The 26,711-nt window shown below is 33.2% G+C and overlaps 2 protein-coding genes across 2 annotated transcripts; one reads left to right on the top strand and one right to left on the bottom strand.

Moving 5' to 3' along the window:
• Positions 1-269: 269 nt before the first annotated feature.
• On the top strand, positions 270-26,711 carry LOC139529033 (uncharacterized). Its single transcript, XM_071325267.1, has 4 exons — positions 270-549; positions 2,368-2,597; positions 2,947-3,220; positions 24,040-26,711. The coding sequence occupies exons 1-4, from the start codon at positions 333-335 to the stop codon at positions 26,709-26,711; spliced, it is 3,393 nt and encodes a 1,130-aa protein (XP_071181368.1). The 5' UTR covers positions 270-332.
• On the bottom strand, positions 6,732-19,729 carry LOC139528932 (uncharacterized). Its single transcript, XM_071325180.1, has 5 exons — positions 19,718-19,729; positions 17,349-17,494; positions 9,938-10,093; positions 9,328-9,379; positions 6,732-8,337 (listed from the first exon to the last, which is right to left on the bottom strand). The coding sequence occupies exons 1-5, from the start codon at positions 19,727-19,729 to the stop codon at positions 8,188-8,190; spliced, it is 516 nt and encodes a 171-aa protein (XP_071181281.1). The 3' UTR covers positions 6,732-8,187.

The following is a 26,711-nucleotide window of genomic DNA, read 5'->3' as shown; positions in this document are numbered from 1 at the left end:
ATCATGTATATATATATATTAGTTATACATAGTTGAATTCTTTGATTCTTCATTTTTGCGTCATGCCGGCTAACGAATTGGACCTCGTTATTTAAGTATTATAGATGCACACATATACATTACCATATTCTACTTCATACATTAACACAGCAGGAGCAAAAACCCTCTTATCAATATTCTAAAAAGGAAATGTAACTTATTGCTCTGTTGATGATTAAGATTTTGCTATTTTGAAATATCATATGTAAAATTTATTTTTTATTTTTCAGGACCACATGGACCACAAATTAAGAATGGTGTAGGTTTCAATTGTAAATAGAAAGATAATTTGAATGATGGCACCCCTCTCTGAAGAAGAAGAGAATTATGTACGCTTAGCTTTGTTATTGAAAGGAGTGTCACCAAGAGCAGTCCGTACTTATTTTGATAGAGAATTTCCACCTACTCATCTACCTTCAACACTGAATACAAACTACAACACTCTTCAGGATTTAAAATTAAAGAGAGTTTTGAACCAGGCTCAATGGAATCTGTTGTTTCCAAGAAATGGTATGTTTATACATGTTATATGGCTAAGAAAACCCCAAAGCAATGAATTTAAGTTTAACATGGTTAATATAGAGAGTATATGTGTGATTGAATTCACCTCAAAATTGATGTTGCTTCTTTCTTCTGCATCTTTTTTGGTTGTACAATAAACCATCGACATCCTATGGTAACATACTGTTGCATATATCATGTATATGGTATATTTAACTAGAGGCTCTTAAGAGCCTGTGTCGCTCACCTTGGTCTATGTGCATATTAAACAAAGGAAACAGATGGATTCATGACAAAATTGTGTTTTAGTGATGGTGATGTGTTTGTAGATCATACTTTACTGATCATTCTTGCTACTTACAATTTTCTCTATCTGTAATGAACTTGGCCCTTTAAAGGAAAATATTTTGTAAAAACTTAACAAAATTTACCAAATTAATGAAAATTGTTAAAAATTGACTATAAAGGGAAATAACTCATTAAGGGGTCAACTGACCATTTTGGTCATGTTGACTTATTTGTAGATCTTACTTTGCTGAACATTACTGCTTTTTACAGTTTATCTCTATCTATAATAGTAATCAAGATAATAACCAAAAACAGCAAAATTTCTTTAAAAATTATCAATTGGGGGGCGGGAACCCAACAAACAGTTGTCCAATTCATCTGAAAATTTCAGGGCAGATAGATAATTACTAGATAGACAAGTTAACCCCCATGTAAGATTTGCTTTAAATGCTTTGGTTTCAGAGTTATAAGCCAAAATCTACATTTTACCCCTATGTTCTATTTTTAGCCATGGTGGCCATCTTGGTTGGTTGGCCAGGTCACCGCACACATTTTTTAAACTAGATATCCTAATAATGATTGTGGCTAAGTTTGGTTAAATTTGGTCCAGTAGTTTCAGAAGAGAAGATTTTTGTAAAAGATTACAAAAATTTACGAAAAATTGGTAAAAAATGATCTTACTTTGCTGAACATTATTGCTGTTTACAGTTTATCTCTATCTATAATAATTTTCAAGATAATAATGGAAAACGGACAAAATTTCCTTAAAATTACCAATTCAGGGGCAGCAACCCTACAACCCATTGTCCAATTCATTAGAAAATTTCAGGGCAGATAGATCTTGACTTAATAAACAATTTTACTCGAGTAGATTTGCTCTAAATGCTTTGGTTTCAGAGTTAAAAGCCAAAATATACATTTTACCCCTATGTTCTATTTTTAGCCATGGCGGCCATCTTGGTTGTATTGGCGGGTCACCAGACACAATTTTTAAACTACAGATACCCCGATGATGATTGTGGCCAAGTTTGGTTAAATTTGGCCCAGTAGTTTCAGAGGAGAACATTTTTGTAAAAGTTAACAACGACGACGGACCACGACAGACAATGACGGACGACGATGGACGACGAACGCCAAGTGATGAGAAAAGCTAACTTGGCCCTTTGGGCCAGGTGAGCTAAAAATGTTATCTCAGTTTAAACAAAATAATTATCTAGTGCAACGAAAATAATCCACCATTTTCTACATTTGAAAATGCCTGTACCAAGTCAGGAATACAACAGTTGTTGTCCATTCGTTTTTGATGTGTTTTGTCATTTGATTTTGCCATGTGATTAGGGATTTTCCGATATGAGTTCAGTATTTTTGTGATTTTACTTTTTAATTTCAATATTTTTGATGTTATATGTGTACCTGATTCTATTACTTCTGATGTTACAGGTGACCTTAATTCAAATATTTTTGATGTTATCAGTGTACCCGATTTTATTACTTTTGATGTTATAGATGTTATTAATTATAATTATTTCGATGTTATAGGTGTAACCGTTTCCACAACATTTGATGTAACATTGATGATTTGCTTGATCAGAAACTTGACATCTGTCACTCAGCCAATCAATGGATTTGACAGACTACCACCATCAGTGGAAACAACTCCAGGACCAGATCTAGCAAGGATTAAATGGTACAGGAATATATTAGCCCATCATGATAGTAACAAAATGGCCACTGGTGATTTCAATATAGCATGGAGTAATATATCTGATGTAAGTGTTACATAACTTAAGTATCAGTGATTTTATAACTTAAGTATCAGTGATTTGATATATATCACTGACAGGTTATGAAGGACCCAGGGGATCTACCGCAAGTGAAAATGTGGTGGGTGCCTTCTTTCAAAATCATTGATCCAACATGTATTTGTTTTTCCTCACAATTTTCAATGAACAAGATATAGGGATGCAGTGTATGAGCTTTCCCTATCTCATGCCTCAGTGACTTCAAATGTAAATTTTTCTAATAAGATAGGTGTGAAATTCATTAATGAAAAAGTCTGTTAACATTAATATATGGAGTTTTGATTGAATACTATTCTTTTTCAAAATATTTTTCTAGGCAGTAAGTAGACTGGGTGGTCAGCCAATGAATCAAGAGTGCCAAGAGTTAAAGGTCAAAATCTTAGATCAGTCAAATCAGGAAATTATGTTGGAAATAAAACAATCACAGGAAAAGATAAAAGAATTAAATCAAACAGTGGATATTTTGGGGGCGGAGCACTCAAAAGTGACGGAAAATCTGAGGAAGTTACAAGTTTCCCACATTACTTTACAGACTGAGCATTCGGAAGTCACAGAACTTTTGAAAGACCCAATACCGTGGAACATCAGAGGTATGTTATAATCATTTAGACAAAGGTTGTAGAGTTATATAGCTAAGGATGTAAAACAAGAGAATTTACCTTCAATATTTACTATATTTCTTGTATTTTGGGTTTTTATCTCACCTGACCTAAAGCATCAAAGGAGCTATTGTTGTCACTTGGTGTCAGTTGTTGTTGTCTGTTGTCAGGTAAAGTGTAAAACTTTCTACTCTAAAATTAACAACTGGGCCAGTTGTCATAGATGTGTCTGATGATCCTCTCTTCAAACCAACATGGCTGACATTAGTAAAAATAGAACATAGACTCTGTAAAATGTAAGTTTTGTTTTATCTTGAAGTCTGTCGTCTAAACTTTTTTTGAAAAATCTTCTTCTGTCAAACTGTTCAGTTGATTGAAACCAAAGTTTAAAATTGAGAAAGGAAATGGGGAATGTGTCAAAGCGACAACAACCCGACCATAGAGCAGACAACAACCGAAGGCCACCAATGGGTCTTCAATGTAGCGAGAAACTCCCGCACCCGTAGGTGTCCTTCAACTGGCCCATTAAAAATATGTATATTAGTACAGTGATAATGGACCTCATACTAAACTCTGAATTATACACAAGAAACTAAAATTAAAAATTGTCTGTTCATGTATCATGTGTAAAGGATGTCAGCTTTATAGTTTAAAATTTTCCTAAGCAATCAACATGGCCACTATGGCTAAAAATATAACATAGGGGGAACGCTACAGTTTTGATTAGTATCTGGAAAACTAGAGCCAGTTGAGAAAAACTGAAAGGGGAAATATGGTTAGCATAACAAACTTTGTCTACCCTGAATATTTTAGAAAAATCTATCCCATTTATAATTTACTTCCCCAGTCCTGCACTGTCGCAAAAAGCTGGACATAGATATAGGGATCCAGTGGCAGCGGTGGCGTTAGCTAACTTCTTGAAAGCTTCATATTTCAGAAGGTAGAAGACCTGGACCCTTCCTTAACTTTGTATATAGATGCCTTATGTTACGAAGTTTCCATCTGTCATATGTCCATTGTCCTTGACCTCATTTTCATGCATATGGTTCAGTGACTACTTGTAAAAAAAAATTAGGATTTTTAGTATTCTTAATTTCTCTCCTAATATAAGTAATAGGATAACTATATTTGGTATGTTCGTTATACCTTGCAAGGTCCTCATGCCTGTCAGACAGTTTTCACTTGACCTCGACCTCATTTCATGGATCAGTACACAAGGTTAAGTTTTCGTGGTCAAGCCCATTTCTCAGATACTATAAGCAATAGGTCTACTAAATATGGTGTAGGGAATGATTGTCAGGTGTACATATCCAACTAGCAGGTGTCATCTGACCTTGACCTCATTTTCATGGTTCAGTGGTTATAGTTAAGTTTTTGTGTTTTGTACTGTTTTTCTAATACTGTATGCAATAGGTCTACTATATTTAGTGTATGGAATGATTGTCAGGTGTACATGTCCAACTGGCAGGTGTCATCTGACCTTGACCTCATTTTCATGGTTCAGTGGTTAAAGTTAAGTTTTTGTGTTTTGGTCTGTCTTTCGAACACTATATGCAATAGGTCAACTATACTTGGTGTATGGAAATATTTTATGATGTGCATGTCAGTCTACCGGGTTTAATTTGACCTTGACCTCATTTTCACGGTTCATTGCTCAGTGTTAAGTTTTTATATGACTGCAAGAAAAATTTGTGGTCGTATATTGGTATGATGTCGTCGTTGTCCCAAGACACATTGGTTTTCGCACTATAACTTTAGTTTAAGTGAAGGGATCTCTATAAATACCACAAAAGGAAGGTTAGGATTGATTTTGGGAGTTTTGGTCCCAACAGCTTAGAGATTAGGGGCCAAAAAAGGGCCCAAATAAGCATTTTTCTTGGTTTTCGCACAATAACTTTAGTATAAGTAAATAGAAATATATGAAATTTTAACACAAGGTTAATGACCAAAAAAGGAATGTTGGGATTGATTTTGGGAGTTTTGGTCCCAACAGTTTAGGAATAAGGGTCCAAAAGGGTCCAAAATTAAACTTTGTTTGATTTCATCAAAAATTTAATTATAAGGGTTCTTTGATATGCCGAATCTATCTGTGTATTTAGATTCTTAATTTTTGGTTCCGTTTTCAAATTGGTCTACATTAAGCATGTTAAGGTTCAAAGGGTCCAAAATTAAACTTAGTTTGATTTTAACAAAAAATGAATTCTTGGGGTTCTTTGATATGCTGAATCTAAACATGTACTTAGATTTTTGATTATGGGCTCAGTTTTCAAGTTGGTACAATTCAGGGTCCAAAATAAAACTTCATTTGAATTCAACAAAAATTGTATATTTGGAGTTCTTCGAGAGGCTGAATCTAACCATGAATTTAGATTTTTGTCGAGCCTGCGACTTGTTGCAGAAAGCTGGACATAGGGATAGTGATCCGGTGACGACTACACAGGTGTGTTAGCTAACTTCTTAAAAGCTTTATATTTTAGAAGGTGTAAGACCTAGATGCTTCATACTTTGTGTATGGATGCCCCATGTTATGAAGTTTCAGTCAGTCACATGTCCAATGTCCTTGACCCCATTTTCATGGTTCAGTGGCAACTTGAAAAAAAAAGTTAAGATTTTATGTAATGTTAAATTCTCTCTTATCAGTCAGGGGACTTACTTAAATGAGTGATTTTCTAAATCACTGATTCAAGTAACATTATTTCCATAAAGGTTGGAAGTTAGAGTTGTCTTTCTTTAATAATCACCTATTTAAGTAGTACAAATTAATCACTAGAAGAAGGGATTTAATTTTATTTTAGCTTTAAATATAGAATACTAATGACCCAGGGATTAATTATGTTTCTAAACTTATCAGAACCAACATCTGTGTTGTTTAGGATGACCAGGTCATTTCAGGTGATGACCTTGTACTGAATCTAGGATAATCACATAAAAATCACTTGTTTTAGTATCAGACCTCAATTTCCTTCCCAAAAATCACTTCTTTAAGTATCATTCTTTTAATAACCCCCACTAATTTCAACACCCCCGAACAGTGAAATTTTTATCGCGAACAGTAGAATTTTATTACATAATCTGAAAGATGAAACCTTGAACTTCACAGGAAAAATACCCCCACTGCTGGGAAAAATCTTTAAAAAAAGTATCAGTTCATTATGTAAAGCCATTATAGCATTTTTTCAACTAAAATAGAATTTATAGCTAATTGTTCACTTTGAGCCAAGGCTCCATGTTGAAGGCCATACCTTGACCTATAATGGTTTACTTTTATAAATTGTTATTTAGATGGAAAGTGGTCTCATTGGCATTTATACCACATCTTCCTAAATCTATTAGAAGGGTATAAACAATTCATAGGAATAAAAAAGAGAAAACATTTTAAGCTTATGACAAAGTTCAACCTTACAATGACAGCAAACATCCTTGTTTAAAGCTTCAATTTAAATGCACATATACCATGACTATGTCTTGTAACGGAAGTTTTCATATACTAAAATCTATATAATTGAATATGAATGAATAAGTTTATTTGCAAAAATAAATTTACATGCCATTGCAATCAAAACATATATTACTTATATGACACAATAATAAATAGCAGAAAACAACATAATGATACAATGTTAAGTAATAATTTGACATCTTGTTTTCCATGCTGAATTAAGATAATTACACAATTTCATAGTCAAGTGTTTTAACAATCATATTTTCAATTATAATATAATGAAAACATAAGTCATATATGTTATCTATTATTGAGTTCCAAAAAAGTTTTTTTGTGATAAATTAGAGCATCATTTTTAGCTATTAAGGATTAATATTTTAATTTTATAGCCAAGAGTTTTAACAATTATATTTTCAATAACAATATAATGAAAAAATATATCAAAGATATGTTATCAATTACTGAGTTCCAAAAATGTTTTGTGAGATAAATATGAACATCATTTTTAGGATTAATATTTGCAAATAAACTAGAGGCTCTTAAGAGCCTGTGTCGCTCACCTTGGTCTATGTGCATATCATAAACGTAGGACACAGATGAATTCATGACAAAATTGTGTTTTGGTGATGTGTTTATAGATCTTACTTTACTGAACATTTTTGCTGCTGACTATAATCTATAATGAACTTGTCCCAAGAGTTAACTCATTTTGTAATAATTGACAAAATTTATGAAAATTGTTAAAAATTGACAATAAAGGGCTATACAAAAAAGTCATATGATCAAAATGGTCAATTACCCCATTAAGGAGTTATTGCCCTTTATTGTCAATTTTTAACAATTTTCATAAATTTTGTCAATTTTGTCAAGGGGGCAATTGACCATTTTGGTCATGTTGACTTTTTTGTAGATCTTACTTTGCTGAACATTATTGCTGTTTACAGTTTATCTCTATCTATAATAATATTCAAGATAATAACCAAAAACGGAAAAATTTCCTTAAAATTACCAATTCAGGGGCAGCAACCCAACAAAGGGTTGTCTGCTTCATCTGAAAATTTCTTAGCAGATAGATCTTAATCTGATAAACAATTTTACCCCTTTCAGATTTTCTCTACATGCTTTGTTTTCAGAAATACAAGTTAAAATCTACATTTTACCCCTATGTTCTATCTTTAGCAGTGGCGGCCATCTGTTTGGTTTGCCCTGTCACCAGACACATTTTTGAAACTAGATAACCCAATGATGGTTGTGGCTAAGTTTGGTTAAATTTTGCCCAGTAGTTTCAGAGGGAAAGATTTTTATTAAAATTAATGACGACAGACTACAAGTGATGAGAAAAGCTCAATTGGCCCTTTAGGCCAGGTGAGCTAAAAAGTTGATATAAGAGATTATATATCATAAAACAAATTTAAATATATGGGTTGCCACTTTAAATATAGATTTAGTCAACAGGTTTTGCAACAAATATCTACAGATAAACGTTTTTTGAAGAAGAAAAAAATGAAAATGGATGTCACAATGATATGCAGTGATCAACATGGAATGATATAAAGTTGTCAACATGAGATGATTGACAGTGGTCAGCTGGTTTATGTCTCGTGAGAACCAGTTCAGCCATGAGCTTGTTTACTTCTTCTTTTTGACATAGAACTTGTATATAAACCTAAAATTAATAAGAACAAAATGTTAATTCATTTGAATCAGTTTGAAAACTTTTTCACTATAATTCAATCTATATACCAATTTCACATTTCAACATGTATTCCTCTTGATCTTCATGAATGATACTAGAAGTTTACAGGTCAACAGAATTTTCTTATATTGAAATTTCATCTAAAATCAAGTACTCTGTGGACCATGACAATGCCCTTTTAAGGTGGTACATAACACAACATGGAGATAACTCTGTTAAATCCGCTGAATGTTTAAATCACTATTTATTGTTGTTAAATATTAAGCTTTTGAATGATCAAATTTTATGTGTGTCAAACTGCTGTAAATCTATTGAGTTTTTATGCCCCACCTACGATAGTAGAGGGGCATTATGTTTTCTGGTCTGTGCGTCCGTCCGTCCGTTCGTTCGTCCGTCCGTTCGTTCGTCCGTCCGTCTGTCCCGCTCCAGGTTAAAGTTTTTGGTCAAGGTAGTTTTTGATGAAGTTGAAGTCCAATCGACTTCAAACTTTGTACACATGTTCCCTATGATATGATCTTTCTAATTTTAATGCCAAATTAGAGTTTTTACCCCAATTTCACGGTCCACTGAACATGGAAAATGATAGTGCGAGTGGGGCATTCTTGTACTGAGGACACATTCTTGTTTCCAATAAATTGTGTGGTTCATTTTTTTTTTTAAATTTTTATATTTTGGTCAAAGGTTCAAAGTAAACATTTTGTCAAAATTTAAAGAAAATTAAACAAGCCAAATCAATTTTAACCAAGGGCTTTGGTACCACCTTAATATAATATTTCATCACCAGTAGAACTGTAAAACAAAAAGTGTGGCATACTGTTCAAAGAAGAAATCATGTTTTGGCTATTTACAACAAAAACAAAATACATAATATTTGTATAACTTGTGTTTCTTCTCATTTTAGTGTTCATTTGTAGTGATCTGAGTCAGCATCATTTAATATATGTTTGTTCTTTCACTTACATCGAAATCCATATCCAGGTCTTTAACCTGCAAATTTGTGTAGTATTCAATGCTGAAATAAAAAAATAAATATTATAAGTATGCAATGTTAAATAAATTGAAGCTAACACAATGCAAAATACTGTTCCAATAGTCTAAGACTTATCTCTAAATGGTGTACATAAAAATAAACTTACATTCAACAAAAATATAGAAAAAACTTTATTTGGGTAAATTAGACTGGATAAAGGGAGAGTTTTTTAACGAGAGCTAGGTAGTTTTAATCTTTTCTGTTAAAACTCTCCTTTTTGCAGGCAATCACATCCACATGGTAAATCATCCTGCAAGCTAAAGGTTGCTGCAGTGACACCCATGCATTTATCATGAACCAACTGTCCACAAATGGTACATTACACCCAGCCTGGGGTTATAACCTTGTGATTGCTGTCCATAAAACAGCATAACTGAAGGCCAAAAAAGCGCACAATCCGCAATACTGCTTCCATAAGGTCCCAATGAGCAGACATCTGGAACCTCATTGTAGATAGAGTTGACTATGTTTGTACCTGTTATTTGTACAATAGTTAGCTGATTGCAGGATAAAGTGAGGCCTACACCTTTTATATCTTACATATGTCTTGGCTTGGTAGGCATCAAAACCAAGTGTAAAGATGATGGTCTAGCTGAGAATGTTAATGGTGGCAGGATCAGCTGCTGTACTGCTGGTATTTTTTGCAGTGCTGTTGAATTGGACATGAAAACAATGGGAAACAACAATGGGAAACAGCTGAAACAAAAATAACAAAGCTATAGATAATATACATAGGTAGCAAAATTAAAAACAGAATACTTGGTCTACTATTTCATGCATTGATCATCAAAAAAAGTTGACCAGTAATCATATACAGAACAGAACTATAACTATTTGTTTTAAGGAAATATGTGCATTTTTCATTCATTATTTTGTACATAAATCAGGCTGTAAGTTTTCTTGTTTGAATGGTTTTAGGTTTGTCATTTTGGAGCTTTTAAAGCCCATTATGCAATATGGACTGTACTTAATGTTGAAGATTGGGCTGGGACCTGTAGTTGTTAAAGTCATATGAAACCAGTGAGCGATGAAAAATAATGTTTATCCAATTATTGAACCAATGCATGTATATATCATAAACTTAGAACTCTGTGCACGATATTGTCATTTTTTACGCAAATATATCGTATAATCGTCAATTTTTTTTCTCTCTGTCTGTTATGATTTAACAAATATGGCTGCTCATTAAATGCCGTGTTTTAAAGCCGAAGTTTACCGATTATCACCTTATAGTAAATAAATAACAAAAAGCATGGGTATTGCGCACGTGTTTAACATGTACAATCAGATAATTGTTTATTTTAATGACAGATTCATGTGTATTGCGATCGCCGGATTTTTACGAGGAGGGTTACGCTCAGGTCACTATGCATACGGAAAATATGTCGGCGAATTGCTTCCTGGAAGCAAGCAATTAAAAACAAATAAACTTTGTGGACAAATTAAATAATTTTCCTCAGAAAAAAAGTATATGTACAGAAGTAGTATAATGAAAACTATCCATTTAGTTATAAAAAACATATGCATGATTTTATTTAATTTGAGGTTTCTGCCCGTACGAAAATTTCAACAGGAGTTCAACTGGACTTCAGCTGGACTTGAGACGTATTCCAGTTTGACTTTGAAAAGTCCAGTCTGACATGAGCCGTACACATACTTTTTCTTATACTTCGGTTATTTGCCAGCCGGTATTTTCTTAAAAGTCCAACCACACTTTTTGTAATTCTGACAAGAAAATAAACACGGCTGGACTTTTGAGGGAAATTATTCTTTCTGTAGAATGATCAGCAGGATTTTTGTCTTAGAAAATTTTACAGTCATTTATGAGCAGAATTAAGACTTAGAAAATATTCATCAGCCAAATCTGCCCTTACAGAAATAAAAAGTTTGTCACTAGGATTCTGTTCTTTGAAAGGAACAATTTCTTTCAAAATGGAAAAGAGTTATAAATGAAAATTTGCAAGTAATAATAATGATATCATATTTTGTTACAATATACTTTAAGATCAAACTATAAGCTGTGATCTTTTCCCCTAACATTTTCAATATAAAACATCTAAAATAGACTGTAAATGAAAAGTTGAAATTTAATATAGGTGATATAGTTTTGATTGAATTATATCCCAGTTAATGTTTTCAACAATTAAACATTTTTACTTTTTCATGAAATAAAACCCCTATAGCAAAATTACATCTATTAATTGGTTAAATTTATACATTTTCTAGTATATTTATATTTAATAAAATGAATGCATAAAATAAATAATTATCATCATTCTTTAATATCAATTAGAAACTTGAGCCATAACAGTGATTTAATAGCAGTAGTCTTGTAGATAGGTGTAACACCACTAATTCAGGCCCGGTCAGAAAGCACATACCGGAAAGTAGTACATATTTAACACAAAATAGTTCCTACGCATGAGTGTAACTTTCAAAATATGTAGAATATTTAGGTATTTTTGGTATCATATGAAAGCTGAAGGACTGGTGATCATTGTAGAACACTTTTTGGACTTTTAATTTTGAATATTAAAAAAACTGCACCAAATTTTAAAAAGAGGGTACATTTAGTCTGTTTGTCAGATCTGAAGTACCTGTTTTGGTACATCCGAAGTTCCGGGAACCAGTTCTTTCTTATATGCCATGTAAGGTATGTTGATTTTTTCAGTAGAAGACACTATAAAGTGTTGCTTTGATATGCAATGATTGCCAATTTATTTGAACTTAAAATGAAAGAGGTGTGCCTGGTTGAAATGGAGGAATTTAACATAGAAAGTAATGGGACCATGAATTAGTGGTGTACTTCCTATTACAGAGAATCACCAGAAATCCAATTTTTAGAAGTTGTACCTATTCCAATGAAAGTAAGTCAAATATGATGTTAGTAATCATGTCTAGTCATCTTTTTGGGGTCAACCGTCCTGCTTATGGGAAATTTAAGCTCTTAAATTGGCATACTGAACTATGTTAGCCTTTTATGGTCATACACCATGCATGCAGTTAAGAATTGACTCCAAGTTCTCATTTTGGCATTTTTTCTGATTGAAATCAATAAAACATGTATTTTATGACTTGTTTATGGAACCAAACAGCTCTTGGTCAAACATAATCTCATAATTTTTCAAGTTTTTGGTTTTTCTTATGGTAGCCTTTTACAATCTAGGCAAATGGTATATACTCATATAAGAATTGTAAAATCTCACTGTACATGCAATTTTGGACCAGTTAAGCAAGCTATCTAGCTGAGGGATATATAAATTGCTCTTATTAATCTCTGTTTTACCACAGAATTATAATTCATACAAAAATAAAAGCCTTTTTCCAATTTCAAGAAAAAAGGGGGGATAATTTCTCCTTTATGTCTTAAGTTTGGACTAAGAAATTTTTATTTAATGAAGAACCTCTGATAAAAATATGACTATTAGTAAACACATAGCTTTCCTAATAGAAATTAATAAATAAAACAATGATATTGAGAATAAAAAAAATATATTGGCCAATGGTAATATACATAAGCAGTTTTCTTTGAATAACCCATATGTTACTACCAGTCCAATTTGAGCTTAAAATTAATAAAATAGTATTTGGACTAAAGCTTTATATGTTTTTTATTGCTTGAAATAGATCAGAGAATGAAATAAAGTTTGTCTCAAGTCAATATAGCAAGTTTTGTTCTGTTATAGGTGTAACACCACTAATTCAGGCCCGGTCAGAAAGCACATACCGGAAAGTAGTACATATTTAACACAAAATAGTTCCTACGCATGAGTGTAACTTTCAAAATATGTAGAATATTTAGGTATTTTTGGTATCATATGAAAGCTGAAGGACTGGTGATCATTGTAGAACACTTTTTGGACTTTTAATTTTGAATATTAAAAAAACTGCACCAAATTTTAAAAAGAGGGTACATTTAGTCTGTTTGTCAGATCTGAAGTACCTGTTTTGGTACATCCGAAGTTCCGGGAACCAGTTCTTTCTTATATGCCATGTAAGGTATGTTGATTTTTTCAGTAGAAGACACTATAAAGTGTTGCTTTGATATGCAATGATTGCCAATTTATTTGAACTTAAAATGAAAGAGGTGTGCCTGGTTGAAATGGAGGAATTTAACATAGAAAGTAATGGGACCATGAATTAGTGGTGTACTTCCTAGAGAGTGCCATCTGTTTTCAATTAACCTCAGTCTGGACAGGTCACAGGAAGTAGCATCTACACAGAGGTTGATCATGAGGCCATTTGAAGGATAACACATTTCTAAATACATATATATCTGCAATAACTATCACTTTTATTAAACATTTCATAATTGAACAAATTAATAATTGATTTTCTTTTTTAGCTCACCTGGCCCGAAGGGCCAAGTGAGCTATTCCCATCACTTTGCGTCCGTCGTCCGTCGTCGTCGTCCGTCGTCCGGCGTCCGTCGTCGTCGTCCGTCGTCGTTAACTTTTACAAAAATCTTCTCCTCTGAAACTACTGGGCCAAATTAAACCAAACTTGGCCACAATCATTATTGGGGTATCTAGTTTAAAAAATGTGTGGCGTGACCCGGTCAACCAACCAAGATGGCCGCCACGGCTAAAAATAGAACATAGGGGTAAAATGCAGTTTTTGGCTTATAACTCAAAAACCAAAGCATTTAGAGCAAATCTGACATGGGGTAAAAATGTTTATCAGGTCAAGATTTATCTGCCCTGAAATTTTCAGATGAATCGGTCAATCGGTTGTTGGGTTGCTGCCCCTGAATTGGTAATTTTGAGGAAATTTTGCTGTTTTTGGTTATTATGTTGAATATTATTATAGATAGAGATAAACTGTAAACAGCAATAATGTTCAGCAAAGTAAGATCTACAAATAAGTCAACATGACCAAAATGGTCAGTTGACCCGTTTAGGAGTTATTGCCCTTTATAGTCAATTTTTAACCATTTTTTCGTAAATTAAAGTAATCTTTTACAAAAATCTTCTCCTCTGAAACTATTGGGCCAAATTAATTCAAACTTGGCCACAATCATCTTTGGGGTATCTAGTTTAAAAAATGTGTGGCGTGACCTGGTCAACCAAAAAAGATGGCCGCCACCGCTAAAAATAGAACATAGGGGTAAAATGCAGTTTTTGGCTTATAACTCAAAAAACAAAGCATTTTGAGGAAATCTGACATGGGATAAAAATGTTTATCAGGTCAAGATCTATCTTCTCTGAAATTTTCAGATGAATCGGTCAATGGGTTGTTGGGTTGCTGCCCCTGAATTGGTAATTTTGAGGAAATTTTGCTGTTTTTGGTTATTATCTTGAATATTATTATAGATAGAGATAAACTGTTAACAGCAATAATGTTCAGCAAAGTAAGATCTACAAATAAGTCAACATGACCAAAATTGTCAGTTGACCGGTTTAGGAGTTATTGCCCTTTATAGTCAATTTTTAACCATTTTTCGTAAATTAAAGTAATCTTTTACAAAAAGCTTCTCCTCTGAAACTACTGGGTTAAATTAATTCAAACTTGGCCACAATCATCTTTGGGGTATCTAGTTTAAAAAATGTGTGGCGTGACCTGGTCAACCAACCAAGATGGCCGCCACCGCTAAAAATAGAACATAGGGGTAAAATGCAGTTTTTGGCTTATAACTCAAAAACCAAAGCATTTTGAGGAAATCTGACATGGGGATATAAATGTTTATCAGGTCAAGATCTATCTGCCCTGAAATTTTCAGATGAATCGGTCAATCGGTTGTTGGGTTGCTGCCCCTGAATTGGTAATTTTGAGGAAATTTTGCTGTTTTTGGTTATTATCTTGAATATTATTATAGATAGAGATAAATTGTAAACAGCAATAATGTTCAGCAAAGTAAGATCTACAAATAAGTCAGCATGACCAAAATGGTCAGTTGACCCCTTTAGGAGTAATTGCCCTTTATAGTCAATCTTTAACCATTTTTCATAAATCTAAGTAATCTTTTACAAAATCTCCACTGAAACTACTAGGCCACAATCGTCTTTGGGGTATCTAGTTTGAAAAATGTGTCCGATGACCTGGCCATTCAACCAAGATGGCCGCCACGGCTAAAAATAGAACATAGGGGTAAAATGCAGTTTCTGGCTTATAACTATGAAACCAAAGCATCTAGAGCAAATCTGACAAGAAGTTAAATTGTTAATCAAGTCAATATCTATCTGCCCTGAATTTTTCAGATGAATTGGACAACTGGTTGTTGGGTTGCTGCCCTCCAATTGGTAATTTTTAAAGAAATTTTGCCGTTTTTGGTTATCTTGAATACTATTATAGATAGCGATAAACTGTAAACAGCAATAATGTTCAGCAAAGTAAGATCTACAAATAAGTCAACATGACCTAAATGGTCAATTGACCCCTTAAGGAGTTATTGCCCTTTATAGTCAATTTTTAACAATTTTCATTAATTTGGTAAATTTATGTAAATTTTTACCAAATATAGTTCTCTGTTACTAATGGGCAAAGTTCATTATAGATATAATTGTAAGAAGCAAAATCGTTCAGTAAAGTAAGAACTTCAAACACATCACCATCACCAAAATACAATTTTGTCATGAATCCATTTGTGTCCTTTGTTTAATATGCACATAGACCAAGGTGAGCGACACAGGCTCTTTAGAGCCTCTAGTTTTAATATATCACATATTCAAAATTAAGACATATGCAAGAAGTCATAAGAAGAAAAAATTTCACAGCTCCTCAAACAACCTCATGTATTGCAATACAACAAAATTTGAATTTGGAATAAACAGGAAGATGTGTCTTCTTTCTTTAACAAAATGAGAAATTTACATTGGATTAAAGCAAATGTTTGGAAGTAGTTCTTTTCACATTTTATTAGAGAAGATGGATCCTTCTGACTGGCATCAATTTCAATTTAGGAAGATTGCTGTTTGCATGTTTTTTGGATTGCATATTCTGGTAAGTACAATCTGATATGCTCTTTTTTCTTCAACATATTGATGAAATGATTACAACATTAAAAATAGCTTAATTTTTATTTTTGAAGAGTAAAAAGAATTAAAAAACTACATTAAATACTTAATTATGCAAAATATTTCAGTTTGAGTGATTTTCAAAGTTTTACTTTTATTTTATGCACTTTAAATTTATTTAGTCTTAATATGTATAAATCGTGATAATTATAACCACACATTTTTAGGAGTAAGCATTTAGCTTCTCAATTCCCCGTTTCTTGATTTTGATAGTAAGACAGTAGAAAAAGAAAAAGAAATAAGCAGTATATATGCATAATGCCATCTGTTTTTTTTTTTATTTTCAGATTGTAACAAGGGATGCATATCAAATCAGAAGAATCCACCATTGAAGAAAAACTAAGCAGCAGTGATCGAGAGGGAGGGTTCTGCAGGGGTGGACCCCCCCTCATTTTTTGGGGATCAACCCCTGCTGAGGTCATCTTTAAAGGTCAAACAGAACTTTTTAAAGTCCAGCTGAACTTTTATGAGTTCAGCTGGACTTCTTAAAGTTCAGCCGGACTTTTTAAAGTCCAGCTGAACTTTATAGAGGCCATATTTTTGCCAGAAATCCAGGCTGGATTTTTTCAGACGTACTTTTATGAAAGTTCAGCTGCACTTTCTGAACCGGACTCCTGCTAATTTAAATATTTCGAGCCGGTTTACGGCTAATTTCGCTGAAAGTCCAGCCGGGTTATCCATTAAAAGACATTCAAAGAAAAGTCCAAATGATTATTATAAGTACGGTTCTCAGTACGGCTACTGTCCAGCTGGAGTACGTGTCATATTTTTCGTACGGGTTATATGACTTTAAATAATGTGTGTTAAATAAATGTGTAATTTTGTCTTTTGTGGAGAGTAATCTCATTGGAAATCATACTACATTTCCTCATTTTCATATTAATATAATTTTTAAACATTTAAATCATAAAAATTATTTTGAGAAACTTTATACTTACTTCGGGTCCCTGTATGGATATTGAATAGTCGAGACCAGCTCTTTTCTGCATCCATACTCTATTTCCTCTGCTGTTGAGGCTGCAATCACCTGCTGCAGGGTAGATTTAACCCATAGGTCAGTTTTCTCTTTGAATTCTTCTACAATCTTAGAGAAATATTACAATAATACCATTAGAATAAATATACCTTTCTATAGGCATAAAAAAAGAATTGCCAAGCATAGATAACCCCTTAATGGTAACCTGTGATTTACATAATTTTTTTATGCATATCCTTTTGGTTTACATTTGTATACTTATGTGCTACTCTTTTATCATACTACAATTTTAGTAATGTAGTAATGTAAAAAAAAAGATTACGAATAATTTATAATTTTAGAATTGCTGCCATATTTTTTAAAGTGCAATTGAATATTTTATTGCATGCATTATATTCATGTAAAAAGTTAGAAGATAACCAGAGGGATAATCAACCACCAGTGCATCATTTACATGTCACGGAACAAGGCAAACAGAAGAAAACAACGTCCGATGCAGTCCAAAAAACACAACACATATTTTTGTTTTCTGAATTCATCTGAATAAAAAAAATACATCTTTCTAGTATTTGTTTCCAACCTTTATCCTGACAGATGTAGAAAATTAACGGGTGTCTTCTATTCCGTCCGCAATTTTAAGGAAAGTAAAGTCTATATTTAGAATCATAGATGAAACTGAAACTACACATGTATGATATAAATAGAACATGTTATTTTCGCTTTATCAAATTTAAGTTTCGAAGAGATAGCAAAATTTGTTATTTTCTTTTGTTGTGCTTTTGTCATGTTTGTGTATCTTTCCCATTTTTTTTTTTATCAAATGCAATTTTGAAATAAATATAAAAAAGAAAGTGTGGTGTTATTGCAAGTGACAAGTGAAAATGTTTCTTCTCAAGTCTCAATTCAAGATTATTACTGAATAGAGTAATCATTCTCTATAATAATAAGGGGCCCCAAAAATAATGTGAAACTTGTCACTGCCGTGCTTTTAACTAAAAAACAGTTGTATCTAATTTTCATAACCTCTGCAGAAATACTAAAAAAAATCTGTGTTTAACGAACTTTAGTTTAACAGTATAAGGATTTTGCAGAGTCGGCTCTATTTCATCTCTTATGAGCCATAGTTCACCAATGGTTTTGTCGTTAAGTTTTGAACTGTATATTTTTGAATCTGGCCAAAAGACCAATAAATTGACAATTTTTATCATGTAAAGCATCTGCCAACTTTAAAGCTTTTCCCTATGTATCATGTGTATTTTTGGCGTGTCATGCTTTTAATTTCAACAGCTCGTATCTCAAATAAAAAATCAGTTACATCCTTTTTTTGCCCCTGCAACTGAAAGTCAAAGGGGGGGGGGATTATTTTACCACTGTCCGTCTGTCCTTTCGTCCGTCCCATTATTGGTATATAATTATTTGGCATAACTCCTCCTACTGTTTGATTCCTAGGAAGTTTTCACTTTGCTGTCTGTTGAGTAGTTAAGCACGTACACTGCGCTTCAATAGAAACGATTCCCTTTTCAAACAATTTTATGTGACTACATGTCCATTATGTATTCCGTGTGCATTGAATGGGTTGACATGTCATAAAATGTGTCTATATTGTTGTATGGTTGATTAAAGCTTGTGATTTCTTAAAATAAATATGAATTCATAACTACATAAAAGTCATGGCTCGTACAAGTGTTTCTTACCAAAAAACACAATTATCGTCCTTCAGGTCAAAGTTCAAGGTCACATGAAGGTCAAAATGTTAAGAAGGCACACCACCTCATAATGATACATCCACATGCCAAAGATGTAAGGCCTAGGTCAAAAGGCAAAAAAGTTATGGCCTACATAGTTGTGTTTCTCACAAAAAAATCCCATAAAGTTGACCTTGAGGTCACATTTGAAGGTCACACAAAGGTCATCATGATGCAAGACACTTAACCCTGTGATGATACATCCACATGCCAAATAGCTAAGGCCTAGTTCAAAAGACGAACAAAAATATGGCCATTATGTACTTTTTGAATAGATTTTGCTCTTATTTAATGAACCAATTTGAGGGTGGGGCGTAATTTAAACTTAAATACCAAAAAATCTAACGGTTAAATTTTATAAATCTTTTGCAAGAACAACCGACTAGTATAGCACTTTAAATGTTTAGTTTTATGAAAAAATTAAACGACACATTTTTTTTCAAAAAAGAAATTCTTCTTCAAATCCTAGAAGCACAGCATTCACTTTTCGGGGCTGATTCTGATACCCCGTATTTAATTTCCGGCAAAATTTTAAATCCGGAATAAAAGACTTACAAGAAAGGGGTATCAGTGAACTAATATTCACCTCAGCTATCATTATTAGCTTTGCTATTGTCAATTTAGGATTAAATTTTAAAAATGTTAACAAATTCAACCCTATACCCATATTTTAGAAACTTCCAATTTTGGCCGATACTAGTATGTAAAAGATGCCATATTTGAGTTACCAAATCTTTTAAACCTATGGTTCAAATCTTTTAAAATTTTTACAAGATGTTTAGGTTGGCCTAGTTTATCAATGAAAAAAAATTAAGAAAAATTAAACGACAGGAATTTTTTGGGGTATAGTGTTGGGTACTCCCTTAAAAGAAGCAAAAAGTTTGTTTTTTTTAAATTTTACTAATTAAAAGATATTATTCAAACCTATGTGTTTAAAATTTTGAAAAAACTACAAAATTCCAATTTGTGACAAAACCTCGAATTTGCTACTCAAATAAGTGATTTAAAAATCACTTATTTCAGTAAGTCCCCTCACTGCTTATTATAAGTAATAGGATAACTATATTTGGTATGTGTGTACCTTGCAAGATCCTTATGCCTGTCAGACATTTTTGTAATGTTAAATTTTCTCTTATTATAAGTAATAGAATAACTATATTTGGTATGTGCGTACCTTGCAAGGTCCTCATGCCCGTCAGACAGTTTTCACTTGACCCCAACCTCATTTCATGGATGAGTAAACAGGGTTAAGTTTTGGTGGTCAAGTCCATATCTGAGATAGTATAAGCAATAGGTCCTGTATATTCAGTGAACGGAAGGACTGTAAGGTGTACATGTCCAACTGGCAGGTGTCATCTGACCTTGACCTCATTTTCATGTTTCAGTGGTTATAGTTAAGTTTTTGTGTTTTGGTCTGTTTTTCTTCTACTGTATGCAATAGGTCTACTATATTTTGTGTATGGAATGATTGTAAGGTGTACATGTCTGGCTGACAGGTGTCATCTGACCTTGACCTCATTTTCATGGTTCAATGGTTAAAGATAAGTTTTTGAGTTGTTTTTAGCTCACCTGGCCCGAAGGGCCAAGTGAGCTTTTCCCATCACTTTGCGTCCGGCGTCCGGCGTCGTCGTCGTCGTCCGTCGTCGTTAACTTTTACAAAAATCTTCTCCTCTGAAACTACTGGGCCAAATTGAACCAAACTTGGCCACAATCATCATTTGGGTATCTAGTTTAAAAAATGTGTGGCGTGACCCGGTCAACCAACCAAGATGGCCGCCACGGCTAAAAATAGAACATAGGGGTAAAATGCAGTTTTTGGCTTATAACTCAAAAACCAAAGCATTTAGAGGAAATCTGACATGGGGTAAATATGTTTATCAGGTCAAGATCTATCTGCCCTGAAATTTTCAGATGAATCGGTCAACCCGTTGTTGGGTTGCTGCCCCTGAATTGGTCATTTTGAGGAAATTTTGCTGTTTTTGGTTATTATCTTGAATATTATTATAGATAGAGATAAACTGTAAACAGCAATAATGTTCGGCAAAGTTAGATTTACAAATAAGTCAACATGACCGAAATGGTCAGTTGACCCCTTTAGGAGTTATTGCCCTTTATAGTCAATTTTTAACCATTTTTCATAAATATAAGTAATCTTTTACAAAAATCTTCTCCTCTGAAACTACTGGGCCAAATTGAACCAAACTTGGCCACAATCATCATTTGGGTATCTAGTTTAAAAAATGTGTGGCGTGACCCGGTCAACCAACCAAGATGGCCGCCACGGCTAAAAATAGAACATAGGGGTAAAATGCAGTTTTTGGCTTATAACTCAAAAACCAAAGCATTTAGAGGAAATCTGACATGGGGTAAATATGTTTATCAGGTCAAGATCTATCTGCCCTGAAATTTTCAGATGAATCGGTCAACCCGTTGTTGGGTTGCTGCCCCTGAATTGGTCATTTTGAGGAAATTTTGCTGTTTTTGGTTATTATCTTGAATATTATTATAGATAGAGATAAACTGTAAAGAGCAATAATGTTCGGCAAAGTTAGATTTACAAATAAGTCAACATGACCGAAATGGTCAGTTGACCCCTTTAGGAGTTATTGCCCTTTATAGTCAATTTTTAACCATTTTTCATAAATATAAGTAATCTTTTACAAAAATCTTCTCCTCTGAAACTACTGGGCCAAATTAATCCAAACTTGGCCACAATTATCTTTGGGGTATCTAGTTTAAAAAATGTGTGGCGTGACCCGGTCAACCAACCAAGATGGCCGCCACGGCTAAAAATAGAACATAGGGGATAAATGCAGTTTTTGGCTTATAACTCAAAAACCAAAGCATTTAGAGGAAATCTGATGTGGGGTAAAAATGTTTATCAGGTCAAGATCTATCTGCCCTGAAATTTTCAGATGAATCGGTCAACCTGTTGTTGGGTTGCTGCCCCTGAATTGGTAATTTTGAGGAAATTTTGCTGTTTTTGGTTATTATCTTGAATATTATTATAGATAGAGATAAACTGTAAACAGGAATAATGTTCAGCAAAGTTAGATTTACAAATAAGTCAACATGACCGAAATGGTCAGTTGACCCCTTTAGGAGTTATTGCCCTTTATAGTCAATTTTTAACCATTTTTCGTAAATCTTAGTTATCTTTTACAAAAATCTTCTCCTCTGAAACTACTGGGCCAAATTAATTCAAACCTGGCCACAATCATCTTTGAGGTACCTTGTTTGAAAAATGTGTCCGATGACCTGGCCATCCAACCAAGATGGCCACCACGGCTAAAAATAGAACAGGGGTGAAATGTAGTTTTTTGCTTATAACTCTGAAACCCAAATCATTTAGAGGAAATCTGACAAGGAGTTAAATTGTTAATCAAGTCAATATATATCTGCCCTGAAATATTCAAATGAATAGGACAACCGGTTATTGGGTTGCTGCCCTCCAATTGGTAATTTTTAAAGAAATTTTGCTGTTTTTGGTTATTATCTTGAATACTATTATAGATAGCGATAAACTGTAAACAGCGATAATGTTCATCAAAGTAAGATCTACAAATAAGTCCACATGACCTAAATGGTCAATTGACCCCTTAAGGAGTTATTGCCCTTTATAGTCAATTTTTAACAATTTTCATTAATTTGGTAAATTTATGTAATTTTTACCAAATATTTTTCTCTGTTACTAATGGGCAAAGTTCATTATAGATATAATTGTAAGAAGCAAGAATGTTCAGTAAAGTAAGAACTTCAAACACATCACCATCACCAAAATACAATTTTGTCATGAATCCATTTGTGTCCTTTGTTTAATATGCACATAGACCAAGGTGAGCGACACAGGCTCTTTAGAGCCTCTAGTTTTTCTATTACTAATTGCAATAGGTCAACTATATTTGGTGTATGGAAATATATTATGATCTATATGTCAGTCGACCAGGTTTTATTTGACCTTGACCTCATTTTCATGGCTCATTGCTCAGTGTTAAGTTTTTATTTTTTGGTCTGTAACGCTTAAACTATAAGCAATAGGTCAACTATATCTGTTGTATGGAAGAATTGTTAGCTGTACATGCCTGCCTGGAATGGTTCATCTGACCTTGACCTCATTTTCATGGTTCATTGGTGAATGTTTAGTTTTTTGGTTAAGTTTATATGACAGTTGTCATAAAGCTTTAATTATATTTAGGACTATCAAAATAATATCAATGGTTAGTAAAGAAGGCGAGATATTTCAGCGTATGCACTCTTGTTGATATTTTGGCCCGGTTATCAAATTGGTCTACATTGAGGTCAAAACGGTCCAAAATTAAACTTTGTTTGATGACCTTGACCTCATTTTACTGGATCAAGTTAGGTTCATGTGATAGTTGTAGTAAAGCTTTATATTTAGGACTATCAACATAATATCAATGATAAGAAAAGAAGGCGAGACATTTCAGCGTGTGCACTTTTGTAATGACAAGTTACAGTTCAAATTTGTATTTTGTTCCGGTCTGATGATTTTGTGCAGAGTAATGGTCCTTGGACTTAGAAAATTCACTATTCAATTTTTTTTTGTCATTCTTGCAGATATTGACTTGATATTTGTAATATAGTTTACACCATGACAAGTTATAGATCAAGTTAGAATTTTTTTTAAATACAATACATTTTTAACCGGCAGGGGACTATATCTTACCATGCAATACTCACAGAGAGCTTGTTCTATAAAAAGATATTGTTTGGATCAAAAAACCATTAGATCTTTTATTGAGGAATAACTTTGATCATGTAAGCTCAAGTTCTAAAGTTTTATAAATTTTATAAGGTATATGAGTACATATCAGTATGACAATATCACAGAAGTCAGTCTCAAAATAATTGTAAACTTTAAAGAAATATCAAATTCTTTCTTTTTAGGTCAAATTAAAGAGGAATTAAAAACTTGGACAGAGAATGACAAAATGTTTATAGAAACAAATGGAGCAAAGAGTGTATTAAAATGTATCAAAGAAAATGGTTGTGTTGTTGTCACCGGAAGTTCGGGAACAGGAAAATCATCATTGATGCGTCATGTTGCTCTACGAATGCAGGAAGAAGGTTTTGTTATTTTACCGGTAACAAACCCTGAAGAAATTATCAAGTGGTACAATCCAAGTAAGAAAATCCTGTTTGTTGTTGATGACTTTTGTGGAACATATACCATAAATCCTATGAAGTTGGAAAGCTGGAAAAATCAGATGGAAAAAATCAAAACATTAATAGAAAAAAAACCAGTCAAATTAATCATGTCTTGTAGACTTCAGGTTTTTAAGGATGAAAAAATGAAATCTTTATCTTTTGATCAGTCCTGTGAATGTAATCTTTTGTCAGAAGATAAACACTCTATTGCTGAACTTTACTTAAAAACAAACGCCTATAAGATCAGGAAATTTTATGACATGTTTGACTGTTTTCCTCTTTTATGTCAATTGTACAGCAAAAACACAAATCTAAGAATGGTAGATTTCTTTCAGAATCCATTTACAGTTTATAAAGAAGAGATAGATAAAATACAGCTAGAAGGAGCGCATGTCAAGTACTGTGCACTTGCTCTATGTGTTATGTTTAACAATCATATTAAAGAAGAATGGCTCACTGAAGATGTTGATAAAGATGTAACAAAAATCATAGAGAACACATATGAAGCTTGTAAAGTGGTCAAAGGAACATCTCGATTGGTACTGCGTGATGAACTGGATTCACTAACTCATACGTTTATCAGAAAGGAGGGTGAATTATACAGAACTATTCATGACAAGCTGTTTGACTTTCTTGCTTTTTACTTTGGCAGTGTTATGATTTATTGTTTAATTAATAATGCTTCAAGTCATTTTATTCGTGAAAGGTTTGTTTTTGAAAAAAAAGACAAAAGAGATGAATTTTTAATAGATGTATCAGAAAGATATCAGCAAATGTATATAAATAGATTGGTAGACGACTGGTTTAGAGGAAAGATAGCAGATGTCTTCTGTAACATCAATATGAATGATCAAATCTTCAGACAAAGAATCCTTGTACATTTAAAAGGTTTAGAAATATCAAAACAGAAACAATTAGCTAGTCTATATAACACAAAAGACAATAGCACGCCATTGATTCAGTGTTGTTATAAAGGAGATATTGAGCTGGTTACATGGTGCTTATATCATTGTAACAGTAATGTAAACCATTGTCGTAAAGATGGAGGATCACCTCTGTTCATGGCTTGTCAGAACAGACATACTGAAGTAGTACAGATATTAATAAACAATAAGGCTGACATTAGTAAGTGTAAAGATACTGGATCATCACCTCTGTTCATGGCTTGTCAGGAAGGACATACTGAAGTAGTACAGATATTAATAAACAATAAGGCTGACATTAATAAGTGTCAAGATACTGGTGCATCACCTCTGCTCATTGCTTGTCAGAACAGACATACTGAAATAGTACAGATGTTAATAAACAATAAGGCTGATACTAATAAGTGTAGTAATGATGGAGTATCACCTCTGTACATGGTTTGTCAGGAAGGACATACTGAAGTAGTACAGATGTTAATAAACAATAAGGCTGACATTAATAAGTGTAGAGATACTGATGGAGTATCACCTCTGTACATTGCTTGTCAGGTTGGACATACTGAAGTAGTACAGATGTTAATAAACAATAAGGCTGACATTAATAAGTGTAAGGATGATGGAGCATCACCTCTGTACATTGCTTGTGAGAATGGACATACTAAAGTAGTACAGATGTTAATAATCAATAAGGCTGACATTAATAAGTGGGATAATGATGAAGTATCACCTCTGTACATTGCTTGTGAGAAAGGACATACTGAAGTAGTGCAGATGTTAATAAACAATAAGGCTGACATTAATAAGTGTAGAGATACTGGATCATCACCTCTGTGCATGGCTTGTCAGGAAGGACATACTGAAGTAGTACAGATATTAATAAACAATAAGGCTGACATTAATAAGTGTCAAGATACTGGATCATCACCTCTGTTCATGGCTTGTCAGAACAGACATACTGAAATAGTACAGATGTTAATAAACAATAAGGCTGATACTAATAAGTGTAGTAATGATGGAGTATCACCTCTGTTCATGGCTTGTCAGGAAGGACATACTGAAGTAGTACAGATGTTAATAAACAATAAGGCTGACATTAATAAGTGTATGGATGATGGAGCGTCACTTCTGCTCTTTGCTTGTCAGAAAGGGCATACTGAAGTAGTACAGATGTTAATAAACAATAAGACAGACATTAATAAGTGTGATAATGATGGAGTATCACCTCTGTACATTGCTTGTGAGAAAGGACATACTGAAGTAGTGCAGATGTTAATAAACAATAAGGCTGACATTAATAAGTGTATAAGAACAGGAGAATCCCCCATATTTATAGCTTGTTATAAAGGTCATATAGAGATTGTTGAATTGTTGTTAAAACATGAAGCAGATTGTAACATTAAATGGAGAGGACTAACACCACTAGATATTGCAAGAAGAGAAAATCATACCAATATTGTACATTTGTTACAAAAAATAGAAATAATATAA

Source organism: Mytilus edulis, chromosome 6 (assembly GCF_963676685.1).
Source record: "Mytilus edulis chromosome 6, xbMytEdul2.2, whole genome shotgun sequence".
Lineage (NCBI taxonomy): Eukaryota > Metazoa > Mollusca > Bivalvia > Mytilida > Mytilidae > Mytilus > Mytilus edulis.
Note: the sequence above shows the minus strand (reverse complement) of the source record. Positions and strands in the feature narration are given on the sequence as shown.

Coding starts and splice junctions, on each gene's coding strand:
- LOC139529033 (XM_071325267.1), top strand. CDS start 333: ATGATGGCACCCCTCTCTGAAGAAGAAGAGAATTATGTACGCTTAGCT. Junction 550..2,367: donor TCTGTTGTTTCCAAGAAATG/GTATGTTTATAC, acceptor TCGATGTTATAG/GTGTAACCGTTTCCACAACA. Junction 2,598..2,946: donor CATGGAGTAATATATCTGAT/GTAAGTGTTACA, acceptor ATATTTTTCTAG/GCAGTAAGTAGACTGGGTGG.
- LOC139528932 (XM_071325180.1), bottom strand. Junction 9,380..9,937: donor CCTACCAAGCCAAGACATAT/GTAAGATATAAA, acceptor TTTTTATTTCAG/CATTGAATACTACACAAATT. Junction 8,338..9,327: donor ACCTGGATATGGATTTCGAT/GTAAGTGAAAGA, acceptor TATTAATTTTAG/GTTTATATACAAGTTCTATG.